This window comes from Pieris rapae, chromosome Z (genome assembly GCF_905147795.1).
Source record: "Pieris rapae chromosome Z, ilPieRapa1.1, whole genome shotgun sequence".
Classification (NCBI taxonomy): domain Eukaryota; kingdom Metazoa; phylum Arthropoda; class Insecta; order Lepidoptera; family Pieridae; genus Pieris; species Pieris rapae.
Window position 1 is genome coordinate 2,464,585 of NC_059534.1, and position 14,821 is coordinate 2,479,405.

Consider the following 14,821-nt stretch of genomic DNA (forward strand, 5'->3'; position numbering starts at 1 on the left):
CCTAAGTAAAGAATGAATATTTGATAAACTTACTTCTGGATATGAATTTGGGGACTCTCGTTATCCTTCGTTGTGGTTGACCTGCAAAGAAGAATATGGTATTAAGAAGATACAGAATACATTTGAAATGAAAAAACATAATGTCAGAATTAAGAAACATATAATCAAGAACATATACAATAGATGTATAGAATGCCCAAATGGCCGTCGTACAACTCAACCTAAAAATTAATCAGCCATATATTGCCCGCGGCTCAGACAACATTTAAATAATGTTATTAAGTTAAGGGCAAAACCTACCCTAAACTCTAAAAATAAACTCTTAATGAGACGAATAAAATTTTGTAAAGTTATTAATTCGTTTTTTTTCAAGCGTTCAGTATTGGTTTTCACGGCATTAAATAAATTATGAATTCGTTGCACTTAATGCAAACAAATATTTTAATTTCCGTACTATTTAGTTTTTGGGTCAATTTTTTTATAATAATTTGCATTTTAATTAATCTGCATTTCGTTTGATAAAAGTCAACACAAACAAGTAATACCATTTTAAACATTTAGCCTCATTTGTCTTGTGGTTAGTGGGTTTGGTTTTTGGGTAAAAATTCTGATGGTCTTTCTCCTGATCTCGTGCTGTAGCTCGCATGAAGATACTACCCAATCAACATTTGTTGATCAATTCCGTGTCTGTCGGACGTGTCTAACACACACCGTTTAAAATTTCCGGCTTACAAGCGAGTGTTTGTTGTGCACAGTGCCAGTAAGAGGCCATTCATCGGGAAATCATTTCCTATGTGAAAACGCTAATTATTATCTACAATTTAACAACTGCTTATCGCTACCTAACAACTACATTGAAACGAAGCCTAAAAAAAAATTTAAAAAAACTGTTTATTATAAACCAAAAGATAGACAGGTATAACTACTACGTCATTAAATTTGAACCTGTTGGCATCCCTACTCATCGGCAAAGATAAAGGGGGTATAAAACGGCGTAAAAAACACTCGGTACTCTTTGAAGTAAACAGTTTTAAGAAAATACCACCGTATTATGTCGGTCCTTATAGTTATTGAAGCTCAAGCCATAAAGGATTTAAATTTATGCATGAATAAACTCCCGTGAGAATACTATATGAAAGCTATCGACTCAATACGTTTTGACTTTGCGACATATTTGATTATAATATAAATTAAAAACTGTCTTCTGAGAAATTAAGCTCTACTATCTGTATCCGTAATTGTCTTTTAGTCTGCTTTCATGGGTACACGCTAATGGTATAAGATAGGCAGTTTTCTCCCGATTTAGACGTAACATTTTTTACTAAAAAAAACACATAAGTATAATAATACAATAAAAAGTAAAAAAAATATTTTCTTTAAAGAACATGGTTCGTTTAAGTGTGTAAGTGGTGTAATGCGTGTGTGCTGTGGTTGTAATTGGCCGTGTCTCAGCATTGTGCTGCGGAGTTCTACTGCGCCGGTCATTCTGCCAGAGACCATAACCAGCTAGTTTGTGTCTCAGTCGCAAAAAAAGAAAAAGAAATTAATCATACTTTACGAATTACAATATGGTCCTTACAATAAATAAGTTCTCTAACTATTATTTGCCTATTCAATTTTGCTTTTAAAATATTATACGAACTTTAAATACCTTAAAGATTTTCCTTGGAAAAGTGTCACCTAAATTTTCTTATATTTCAAACTTTTCAAAGGGATAAAAAGCTTTGCCCCTAAGTTTCCTCTCAGAAATAAGACGTAATCATTAAAGTGTGCCCCGGGGGAGTCATTTAGGAACGCTCTGCTTTAATTAACCCTTAGTACGGTGACAACCACAAGTTAAGATAATGTAATGGAGAAAAATCGTCTTGAATCTGAAGATTTACTTGATAAAGTAGGTTCTATAGGAAAATGAGTTATATGATCTTTATATTTTTCAATCTCTTATCTAATCTATTGAAGTCAATTACACTTTAGTAAAATACAAATATATATGAAAAAGGAAAAGGCATGTTCAATTAAATTTTCATATATATTTATGATTTACCTAGTTACGTTCAACATACATATATATCTTTGCAGATTGAAACGCACACACAATACACACAGCCTCATACATAGTATTTCAAATTATGTGAATATGTATTTCTATATTGACGTTCATAAGTGTACATTGTGTTACCTAAATGAATAAATGATTTTGAATAAAAATTTAGTATTAAAACAATTTTTTTAAATAGAACGATTAATTTTATTATTTACCTACTGTACAAATACGTTTCAGATATAATACAATTATGTATTTTCTGGCTGGTCGGTGGGCAAAACCAACAAACTCCGAACCTAAATCAATGGAAACAATGCCAGCGAATGTGGCTACAACAACCAACAATTTAAAATATAAATTCCCGTCGTCATATGTAACAGATTTGCAAATTACGTTGTTAAATTTGGCCACTTGCCAAATGGCCTGTTTGATCTGGCAACGACAACTAATAGGCGAGATTTCATGAATCTAATGCTTCTAATCTTTCAAAGAGTTGACACCCTATTCTAAAACGTGAAGATTCTCTATGTGTATTGCTCTCAGAGTCGAGAAGCGTGTTGCATATTGGAATACGGGTATCATATTTTGCACTAAGTCTCAAGATTACAGCAACGATTCCCTGAAAAAAAAAATGGTTGCTGCAATAGCAAACACGATATTACATACGCCTACATTTGATAATAAGACTAATAATAGAAAAAATTGCATTATTAAACTTTATCTTGAGGAGGTTTACATTGAAAATACACATTACTAACAGCGGTTAACCACGACTAGAACAAAGGCCTATTAAGTCATCAGGTATGTACATTTCAAAATTCATAATCGATTTTGTGGAAAGCACAATACTAATTTAACGTTTGATATCGGTGGAATGTTTTACCGAAAATGTAGTTGAATTTCATAATTAAGAGCAATTATAATTATCTTATGATTTGTAAATTTACAACTGTCAAATGTATCAGTTATATGGCCCCCACCATACTATAAATTATTATTAATATTTACAACCTACCTAGACTTATTCGTACCACGACCTTTATGTTTTCTTGTGATCTTAGTGGTAATCAGATTTCGTTCATTTGATACGTATGAAAATTCGTTAACCTCTCAGCTGAACCAAAATTTGATCGTTTCGAACTACGATAGAAAGACAGACGTTTATTTAACATTGTGTGTGTCGAGCCAAATAATTTTTTTATAACATACAAAATTCAATATTTTAATTGAATTTGTTCATAAAGTGAGATATGCTGTGTCTGATAGCATTTATAAAGTTCTTTAGTTGAGCAAGTGTGATTAAAAATATGTTTTAAATCTACGGAGATAAGAAACAAGATAACAGTCCTCCTCTGTCGACTTCGAATATGTTGTTTATACACGTATAATTGGCTCAACGACTAATTAGTTGACGTCGATTCAATTTCAGTGTACCTAAACACAATTGTACAAACTTTTTTTTAAAGATTTTATAAACATATGTTTAGGTACATTTTACAGCGAACCAAAACCTGACATGGTTTATCCGTCTCTGTCAGAGCTCACTTAATTGTTATACAAAAACTATTAAAGCATATACAATAGGTATACTTAACAGAAAAAAGTGAATAAAGTTAGGTAGTTTAAAGTGAATAAAGATGTTTGTAACTATCCATGAAGTGGTTTTATATCTTACTGCTAATATATTATATATACTATGTTTAATAATATTGAATTAATTAATTCGGTATGTGATTAATATAACTAAACATTATTCCCTAAAATGTTATGTTATTAGAAACAAGCTTTCGGTCGCATTCATTTCGTGTAATTGGACCAGAATCCTTGTAATTTCTTCAACTATAATTCCGTGTAATAAATAAGATATTGAATTACACACCTACACCGACTTTTGAAAACAGTAAGTAAAAAAAATAAAATAAATTTATCCCGTCTGGTCATTTTACAATGAATAGGAACGAAATTACTAGTATTTATTGTAATTAAAACATTCCACATTATGTTCATGAATGTCATAATTTTCCTCTGCTGTTTTATGTTTGAATTTACAGGAATTATTCAAACAGATAATATGTAAATAAAAAGCAATTTCAAAATTACAGTGTTTGTTTAGTGAGTATGACGACATCAAAGGTTCATAAAATCAGTCGCATTTTTTCTCATAAAATCACTAACCAGTGTATACGCCAGAACTGAGCAATAAAAATGTCCGCACCCATAAATAGTCATGAAACAAAGTATATACTACTAATATATTGTGTTCCCCCGAGACACAGAAAGTACTTACTTAGTAGCTTTATCAAAAGCCGCGTTGAAAGAAAAACGCTCAAGATAAGATGTATAAGTAGCTCTTTGCAAAGCTTTTGTGTCGCGTTGTAAACTGTATTATCTTTAATTACACTGATGATTCATTATTTCCGAAAAGCTCCATCCAACCAAATACAATACAATAAAAATATTAGTGCAGTTACAAATTATATTTTAATTATAAACAAAATGATAACTACGAAACCCCGGCCTTAATCTACTAAATAACTAACTAATAATAATTTTGACACTCATCAATTTTAGGTAATATCGGTTTCATATCCGAGATGATTCAATGAAAACAAAGCGATGCATCTACGTTGAACATTGACAGATGTAATCAGATATAGACAGAGAAGCTTATTGTTATGACGTGAACCGCATTGTTTATCCACAAAGTGGCGTTTCAATGTACTTGTTAATTTATTCTGTGCCTCCATTCATTCTTGAGAAACGGTCTCGTCTGGTAAGACTCCGTAGAATGTGGTCTGCGGTACAATAAATTGTTACTATTTATGTTTAGGTAGATATTATAGCAGTCCAAATAATAATGTTTAATTATAATAACCTTTAGGTTAACACTAGAAATAGATTATGATGTCGTAGATGGATAATGATTATCACAAATTTAATTTTACAACTTTTAATTGATCGAAAATTTGTTCACTTGAGAAGCAAAATTCATTTACGGATTTCTTGTAAATCTTTGTTTGTTGTGCGTCTGACGCCCAAACCCAATAACATATTTTAATCCATTTTTGAACAGCTGAGATAGACATCTTAATCCAAACATTGACAAGTGTGCCAATAACCAATCGACGCATTGTAATAGCCGTCTGTCTATACAAACTATCCATGGTAGGTCAGATCGGTGTATGTGGATAGACCTTTGTATGAAAATGACAGTTCAACTGTGCCAATATTCTATCTTAAGATTTTAACTTTCACCAGTTTTTAAAACAATTAAAAAGCTATTTGATATGTTTTAAACATAGATGTATATTTTAATATTATTTGTACGGTTTTATTTACTTTATTTAGTTTATAATAATTATGAAATATGAGTGTAAAGAGTGAAGAGATTGCATTCTATTCCTTGCCAAAAATGGATTGTCTTCGTTGGGTTTGGTTACTGGGATGCAGATAGGAGATCGATCCACTGTCACGGTCTGATTGTCTTCAATCTGAGATTGTGGATACATTATTGGGTTCGGGCGTTAAACTGCTACAGAGCAAACATGTAGCTACGATGATTTAGTAGACGGTCTACAGGGACACGCTACGCTTTTGACACCTCTTTGATCTTCTACGTTGAAACATTACAGTGTTCTAGGCTATTTAAATACGTTAACATTATACTTTTATACATAAACATATAATAAAAAATGTGCAACGTATGTAAATTGATTACATAAAATGAGAGGTATTTTTAATAAATGAGGAATCCATTACACGGTTTTTGTATCCATTAATAATGTTCAGCATCAACCCACAGACTATTTCCCAGTATTTTATTTAGCACCTTATGGCAGTTGACTTTAAGTATATAATGCAATAAATTAACAATCCTAAAATAAAAAAATCTGCTAGCGAAGGGTGGGTTAAGCGAAAATATATTTAATGTAAGGACTGATTTGAAAACAATAAGCCTTTAATTTAACCATGCATATACTGAAATGTTTATATATCGTACAGTATCCGAACTAATGAAATAAGATCCTTGTATGGTGGATAGTCTTCTCTGAGCCATTTAAATATCGTTTAACTTTGACTTGATCGTTGCAAATGTAAATTAAAAAAAAAAAAGTTTCAAGTAACTTTGCCTTGTAATAGTTCTTGTTTCCAGTTATTTAAAACAAAACTTTTTAAATAAAGTTCGAGTAAGAAAACGACATTTTAGGTGAAGGGACATTAAAAAGCAGAATTCACAAGGCTGGAGCTGGCAACATCGTGAACTTGTCCAATATTTGTGTGTGTCTTTTGTTAACTGAAACGCGAAGTACAATTCTCTAGATAATCTCACTGATACGGCGGGGTTATCTATCAGATTTATGAACTGTGTAATGTTATATGTGTTTTTTCTTATTCTTCGTTTAAGTGCAATATTATTCTGTTCGAGGTATGGCTACTTTTAGCTTCAATTTCAAAACGAATAGTCGTGTGTTTGTTGGTCTAAAGAGGTCTTTTGAGAAGACACATCCGATGTTAAATAATAGTGTCGCCCATGGACACTAAATGCCAAAGAGCTTGCGTGCGCTGCCGGCATTTAAAGAGTGTGATAATCTTATTTTCAACAAAGTAATACTTTAGATAACATATATACATAAAAGTCAACTGAGATAATAAGATCGTGAATTGACTACCATAGAACATACCATTTAATTCAGTACGTACACAGACACACACACACACACACATACACATGCCCCATGTGGTTTCCGTATAATATATACATTCCTTATCTATATACTATTGTAGAAAAATGTATATACTTTCTTATTTTTTTAACGTTACAACCTACTAAAACCATAATTCTCTATTCTCTATTATTTATTATCTTTTGTCGATCCGAAGTGGTGGAGGCCTGATGACCGACCACAGGTGCTCAACCTTTAGCAGGCTTCAGCCTCACATAAACAATAACTATACCTCAAAAGAAGAATTACAATTATTCACATACATTAATAAATAGTTGTAACTTACCATGTATGAAGTTCTGTGAGAAAATAAATAAAGATTATTATTATTATAGAACGACACTAAAATTTAACGAAATAAAAGGCCACTCATCAGATAATTTAGCTTGCGAGAAGCGGGAATTTCAGACATTCTCCCAATAAATTGTCCTGGTTCTAAGCTCGGGTGAAAATAAAGGCGCTGTAATTCTAAAGTTACTGCCCTCTGGCCTAAACTAGATCCTCAGTAAACTTTTATTTCTTATATTGTTCTACCTAGAGCTACTTTATTCTTATATAAATACAAGCAGCACTTGCTACGTTTAATTAATGACAAGCTTACGATTAATTGCGTAATTACTTAGGAATCGTTAAAAAGATTAACGAAAGTGCCGATTTGTTTTCCATAATTAACCTAAGAACTTTATTTCTAATTACAAAAAATGTATTTTATTTACATGAGAAACTTAATATGTATGAAGCGAGATACACGTTGCCATTATCCGTCCCAATTTTAGTCTACTATGTTCACACTAATATCTTCTTTTTGAATTTAGAAAACGCGCCGATATTGCGAATTTCAGACGGTAATAATTTAAATAATAAAAATAACTCATGGTTTAAACTAGTGCTACTCGTACTACATATAAATTAAAATTAGAAAGAATCTTTTTTGTTATGAAATTATTTGAGGCAAAGTGACGTCACTTTCTGAGACGTGACGTCACGGTCTGAGAGAAGCTGTTTTTAAAGTTAGGAAAATGGGTCGTGGGCGATATACATAAATTTCTTTTAGGGACCGGCACTATCGCATATTAAGATCAAGAACGCTGTAACACACCTGAGCAACAATAAAGTTATATATTAAAGATCTTCTATAACATCCTGTTATATAACTTCTAGCACGTTCTTCAAGAGCAGTGTTGGCCTAGTGGCTACAGCGTGCGACTCTCATACCTGAGGTCGTAGGTTCGATCCCCGGCTGTGCACCAATGGACTATCTTTCTATGTGCGCATTTAGCATTTACTCGAACGGTGTCGGAAAAAATCGTGAGGAAACCGACATGTCTTAGACCTAAAAAGTCGATGACGTGTGTCAGACACTGAAGGATGATCATCTACTTGCCTATTAAAGTGAAACAAATTCAAAAATCTGAGGCCAAGACCTAAAGAGGTTTTAGCGCCACTAATTTATTTTATTTTTTTATATAACTTCTAGAAATCTGTTACTTGAACGTCTGTGAAAGTAATCTGTAAATTATCTGGTAATAAACTAACATAATTTAGTTTTTTCCAAGTTTTCTATTTTTTTTTATAGAACAGGGAGCAAATGGGCAGGAGGTTCACCTGATGTTAAGTGATACCGGATGGACACTCACATTGGCAGAGGGCTCGATAAAAAAAATAAAATACGTTTATTTTATTTTAATACGCTAATAGATAGTGCGTTGTCGGTCCTTTGAGAATTGATGTACCTACTCTTTTCTTGATATAAAAGTAAGTAGTAATTAAGTCGAATGCGTTTGGAAAAACTTCAGTGGGCAGCTGGTTCCACACAGTGGTGATGGGCGGATCTGCCTTGAAAAATGCTCAGTTGTGGAACGGCGTACGTTGAGTTGATTCGGGTGGAATTTCGTATTGTCTCGACGTCCGATGATGAAAGTCCTCAGAACACTCTCCATGGTAAATGCGGTAGATGATGCAGAGTGACCCCAAATCTCTACGCAACGCCAAAGATACAAGCCTGGAGAGGGATTGGTTGTGGATATTTAGAAACGCCGTTGGTTAAATATGGGCATTATTCAATTATTCAGATTATTGTTGTGAAACATTTAAATGTCTTTTATTTTGTTGTTAATTAAAAATTATGATATTTGAACAGGCTGCACTTGAGAGAAGAATATAACTATGACAGGACTAATAATAATATTGTACATGATCGAAAAGATACCAGACACAAATAGAATATTCTCTAAAGAATTCAAAGTTCATACGTAGCACTTCGTATACCTTAAAATCTGCGGTTTCTCGGTCGACAGAATTAAGCCCCGATTTAACTGTTACAAGTGTGCTAGAGGCTCTTTTGAGGTGCCATTATGGTAGGATCGTGGTTTAGTGTCATTCAATGAATGTTCAACATGTAAATTTGTTGTAGGTGCACTGTTTTACGATTCAAGTACTGAAACGGTTTTTAGGCTCTCTTCTCTTTCTGATGTTTAGTGTTTGCACCGTGATGAAAAGAGATAGATAAGTACTTAATTTTATCTGTGCAAAGAGACAGATTTTTATTGAATAATGGGGTCAGTTGGTAGTAGGGTGGTATTTTTGGTGTTCCTAATAACATTTCTGCAACTGTGAAGTGTCGATGTTTCTAGACATTTCTAATCTTAACCTAAAAAAGGAGTCTTTCAACAAAATATGAGCCTTACGTTGTAAATTATAAGGTATGGGATTGAAATAGCGTAGAGCTTTTCTAATAAATTGGTTGATCTGTACAAAGCTTTGAGAAAAGTGCCTTTGTTTTTTTAAAGAAGACAAAAGAGAATGATTTTTATAAACAATGGAGTGTACCTAAATATTCTTTAAAAAATCAGTATATAAAATGGAGTTGTAGCGACTTACTCTTGAACAAGACACAAGTAGTAATAATGTGAATGTTTCTTAGTATGAACTTTAAAGAAGTTAAACATATTCAATAATAATTGGCTTGTTTACAAGAGTTTCTTACACTTGTACGGTACACTTTAGCTTATGACTTAGAATTAACTCGGAAGCTCTGGGCTACTGGCTTTATTTATCCATATCTTTCAAATGTGTATAAATTACAACTCGTAAATTAGGAGCGGGAATAATTTAATCTTCAGCTTTCAATTCTACAAATAGTTTAAATAAATATTAAAATCTTCACCTCACCTCGTTTTACCTCATCTCTATGCTATATTCGGTTCAAAGATATTTTATTTCTCAAAGAAAAAATAAGCTCCATATGTAAAATAAAAAATTAATAAAAACATTTATGTAAAATATTTTTTACAAAAGTGCGGGTAGATCGCATCGATGGTACAATACGTATTATATGACTATTGAATAGTAATCATTTATGAGACTTTCGTTCAGATATATTCTTATAATATTTTTCTTGATGTTGTGTAAATAGTAAATATACATTTTTTTCTATTAATTTACTTTTTAACTTTTAACATTTTTCTAAGCTTTTATTTCATTTAAACTGGAAGGCAATTTATTAATTATTTTTGTTACGAAATACGCCTCTGCCATGTGAAAATTCCACACAACAAATTTCTGAAATCTTGGTTCCTTTAAATTCAGTATCGAAACACGTTTTTGGAATCCAATCGTTTATCGGAGTGTACCCAAAACACTTTCATTTCAAGATAGGATCCGTAAAACGTGTGCGATGTGGGAATAATAAGTGTTTTGCTGAGAGATTTCAATAGGTGATGCATTGTCCATATATTTTATTGGTTCTTCTTATTAATTTTTTATATATTTAAAAATCCTAACAATATACTTATTTGGTCTTCATAAATTATCAGGTGTAAATAAATACTTTTGGGCGGATTAAAAACTCGATTTCGCGGGATTTCAATTAGGTAGATGTACTTTATAACTGAGACGAAATTTTGATTTTAGTGAAAGAATTTATGTGTTGTTCATAATAGTACAAGTTTTCTGTTATCAAATTCATTTGCAAGTACAGGCGTATTTTGCATGTGCGGTTTAGTTTCAAAATCCGAAATCGCCTCCTGGCTAGTAGATAAACTGGGATAAACGTTATTTTGCTAAAGTTTCCAGTGAATTAAACATGTTTACTGTGAGTAAGCCGCACGCCTACAGATAATAATATTTAATCACCGTTCAACTATTTATTAAATATATATTGTTCAAGTATTTTTTAGTATAAGACCTCTTACAAAATAATTTATACAGGGTTTTAATTACTGGTTTCTGCGATATATATTTTTGACAAATCGAACTGAGCAATACAGTAGGAATCCTCTGTGAAAGTTATACAATGATAAGCTTTTTTCGCTTCAAATTAGGTTCTAATTAATGCAAGCGACTTCTCTCTTTGAGAATAAATCGACATTGGATCCGTTTAATCAGACACCTTCACTAGCTAAAGAGATTTATTTTCTATTTTGATATGCTTATAACGGCGCAATAGTCATCTTTTACTTTTTTCAAATGGTTGACCTTTTTGTTTGGGTATTTTTAACATTTCCTTTAGGTAAAAATGCAATTCACACAAAATGCAACAAAAAAATTGTGAATTTTTACCATTTAGCGATTATTTTTCTTTGAAAATATAAATTTATATATGTATAATTTAATTCGTACAAGATATCCTTGAAAAGTTTGATTTTGTAGGAAATAATTCCCAACGTGTAAAATTGAACATTGCAATTGTGTTTTCCGTATTTTTCATAAATATTCTCTTTAAAACTAAAACGATACGTGGAGCTCAAATTCAAATTTAAAAAAAATCATTTAGGTAACTAAACATTAAATGCTTCTAATTTTACCTTTACTGCCAGTCCTCAAATCAAGGGCGTAGAATGGAAGAGAAGAACTGGCAATAACCTGTCCGCCATTCTTTTTAATCGCCAAGTTTTTTCTTTTACACAACGTTTGTAAGGAGCTGCAACCATTACACCATGTTCCATATGACATCTTGAGTAATAAAGAATAATAAAATAAATTAAAAACAAAGATTTGTCTGTACCGTATCTACCCATTAATTACACTTCTTTCTCAGTAAGTACTATTGGACTATATTGGACATTCCAGGATCTTGTTTCACACGTTCAATATATGCATTTGTTATGACATAATCATAATGATTGACATATAGATAGACATGGTTCAAACGCTTAATGAAGTCACTGTCGGATACTGTAACTGAATTTACAAAGCTGCTTAACAAGCTATTGACGATTTAATCTTGAATACGGGACACTCACGTTGAATATTAATCTAATTAATGTTCAACGCCCCATTACCAATTACTGTGTTATTGTAAGAGTAGGTAAGAGTTATGTTCAGTTCGCTTAATTTTTTCTTAAAATCTTTACTTGGTGAAACCAATAAGGTAATCTGCTGTTAAGTGACGCCGCCCATAAACTCGCGAGTATGGCGGCCTTTTAATTATTATTATCATTTTATCATTAGTACGCTCTGTTCTCATCAAAAGTCGAGTCAGACTGGCAACTGAAGTATCTCCGAACCAATTCAAATTAGGGTGCTTCAAGAAGAGAGCGTACCAACTCTTGAAAGGCCGGCAATGCACTTGCGAGCCTTCTGGCAATGTGAGTGTCCATGGGCACGGAATGACTTAACATCAGGTGAGCCTCCTGCCTGTTTACCTCCAATTACATTTAAAAAAATTTCATGATTCGTTGTGTAAATGTTGTGTGCCATCGCACTCTTAAATTTTTACACAATCTTTTTAACTGCATATTTGTTTATTTATAGCTGTCTGTATCGCTGGCGAGCTTATTCTTTCACTATATTTAAGTTTTACTTCCTGTCGATGTAATGACAAAGGGTATTGCGAAAACGGTTTTGGTATTACTTGAAAAAACAAAAGCTTTTTCATTTAAGCTGTTTTAAATGCGTCGATCGAAAATTTTCGCTTTCTACATGATATATTAAAATGAACAATTACTCACAACCTCTATAGATATTTTCAATCAAAGGCTTAATTACACAAACTGAAAAATGAAACGACTCTAATAACATTAATATGAGAGTAAAATCACGAAAATATTTTTTGTGGGAGTTGCGGGCGACGACGTCGTATATTCATTAAGCGGTAATTAAGAGAAAATGAAAATATGGAGGGTAATATATTTACGAAGCACAGAATATGAAAGATAACGAGACTAACGATATTTTAAGCAGCGAAAATGTCTTTGTCAAATAAACGCAATGACAGATTTATATATTATAGTACGGGAATTAATAGTTTTTTTCATATATTAGGTGTTTGATTCTTAGAAATATCTAATTAAATAAATATCCGAGACTCAGAAGTACCATAAATGAAATTTAAAAGAGTTAAAAAATACGTTTATTTTGGAACATAAGATTATCAAGGTATCATTTATTCCACGTCATTAATTATTTGGTATTATTAAATCGCAGTTGGTACTTGGTAAAAGACATTACACAATTGTGAGATGAAGGTATAAGGACGTTTATCGTTTGCGCCTATTATTAATACTATAATGTCTTTGGGTTTAATGATGGACTTATTAATTTCACTAATACAAATACTTAAAATCTATGCACTCGTAGCTTGGAGCTTTATAAATGAAGTAATATTATAGTTGTCTTTTTACATATTTAATCTTGATATAATTAATTTATATGTTAAGCCACAAGCTTGCTGATCCCTAAATCTATATATATAAAAATCAATTGCTGTTCGTTAGTCTCGCTAAAACTCGAGAACGGCTGAACGGATTTATCTTATCTTGGTCTTGAATTATTCGTGGAGGTCTAGGGAAGGTTTAAAAGGTGAGAAAAATTCGAACAATTGCCGGGAAAATCCTCAAAACAGCATTTTTCTATTTCCCATACAAACGTTTTCTAAATAAAATGGAGAGTCAATTTGTAATTTATTACCGCTGCATAAAGTTTAAATTCGCGTGCGCGTTGGAGGACCTAATATCGCGTTCTGAAACTCAACAAAAGTGAAAGTGAATCGCGAACGCGACAAAATTGCATAGTCTTAAAATACATAGTACTAAACACAATTTTAGCTAACTTCAATTGTTACTCTGTCCGATTATTTTTTTATTTTAGCTAACTTAAGTTGTTACTCTGTCCGATTATTTTTTTATTTTAGCTAACTTAAGTTGTTACTCTGTCCGATTATTTTTTTAATAAGACTATATAGAAATCGAAAGATAAATCAATAATAATAAAGACAAATTAAATTATGGTTTCCTTCAAATCAGTCGACACCGTAATGAACCAGGATGACGTAATCAACTATCCCACTGAGTTTTTAAATTCACTGGAATTGCCTGGATTACCACCTCACAATTTGCAGTTAAAAGTAGGATCAGTTGTCATCATGCTGCGTAACATTAATCAACCTTGACTATGCAATGGAACAAGACTGGCTGTGAAAAGACTGATGAATAACGTCATTGAGGCGACAATCATAAAAGGAAAATACAAAGGAGAGGATGTCTTGATCCCGCGGATACCGATGATTCCAACGGACTTACCATTCGATTTTAAACGCTTACAATTACCAGTACGTCTGGCCTTTGCGATGACCATAAATAAATCGCAAGGACAGTCTTTAGAAGTTTGTGGAATCAACTTGGAGTTTCCCTGTTTCGCGCATGGACAATTATACGTCGCGTGTTCGCGCGTCGGAAAACCGTCTTCTTTTGTTTATTTACGCACCACAAAACAAAACAAATAATATAGTTTATGAGAAAGCTTTAAATTAATTAACAGACTGTATTTTCACAGTGTGTGTCTGTGTCTATATTATTATTAATATCAAATTTAAACCTTATAAATAGCCAGTATTTCAGGAAAACTCTGATTTCTAAGTAAGCAACATGATGTATCGAAAATAATAATAAAACTTCATGCTTTATTCAATAAATGCTTTTTCATTAATAATTATTTTGTTTGTTTTAAAATCATTTTATACAAAAGATTAGGTCTTTTATTTATCGATGAGGCAGTACGAAGTCTGCCGGGTCAGCTAGTATATATATATATATATATATATATATATATATAT

At 32.1% G+C, this 14,821-nt stretch overlaps 1 protein-coding gene across 1 annotated transcript in view; it reads right to left on the reverse strand.

Annotated features, from left to right (window-relative positions):
- LOC111003379 (dipeptidase 1) overlaps positions 1-14,821 on the reverse strand; it is an 84,460-nt gene that overhangs the window by 54,228 nt on the left and 15,411 nt on the right. Inside the window, exon 2 of the mRNA XM_022273836.2 lies at positions 34-81. Coding sequence (XP_022129528.2) covers positions 34-81 — 48 coding nt within the window. The remainder of the gene's footprint in view (positions 1-33; positions 82-14,821) is intronic.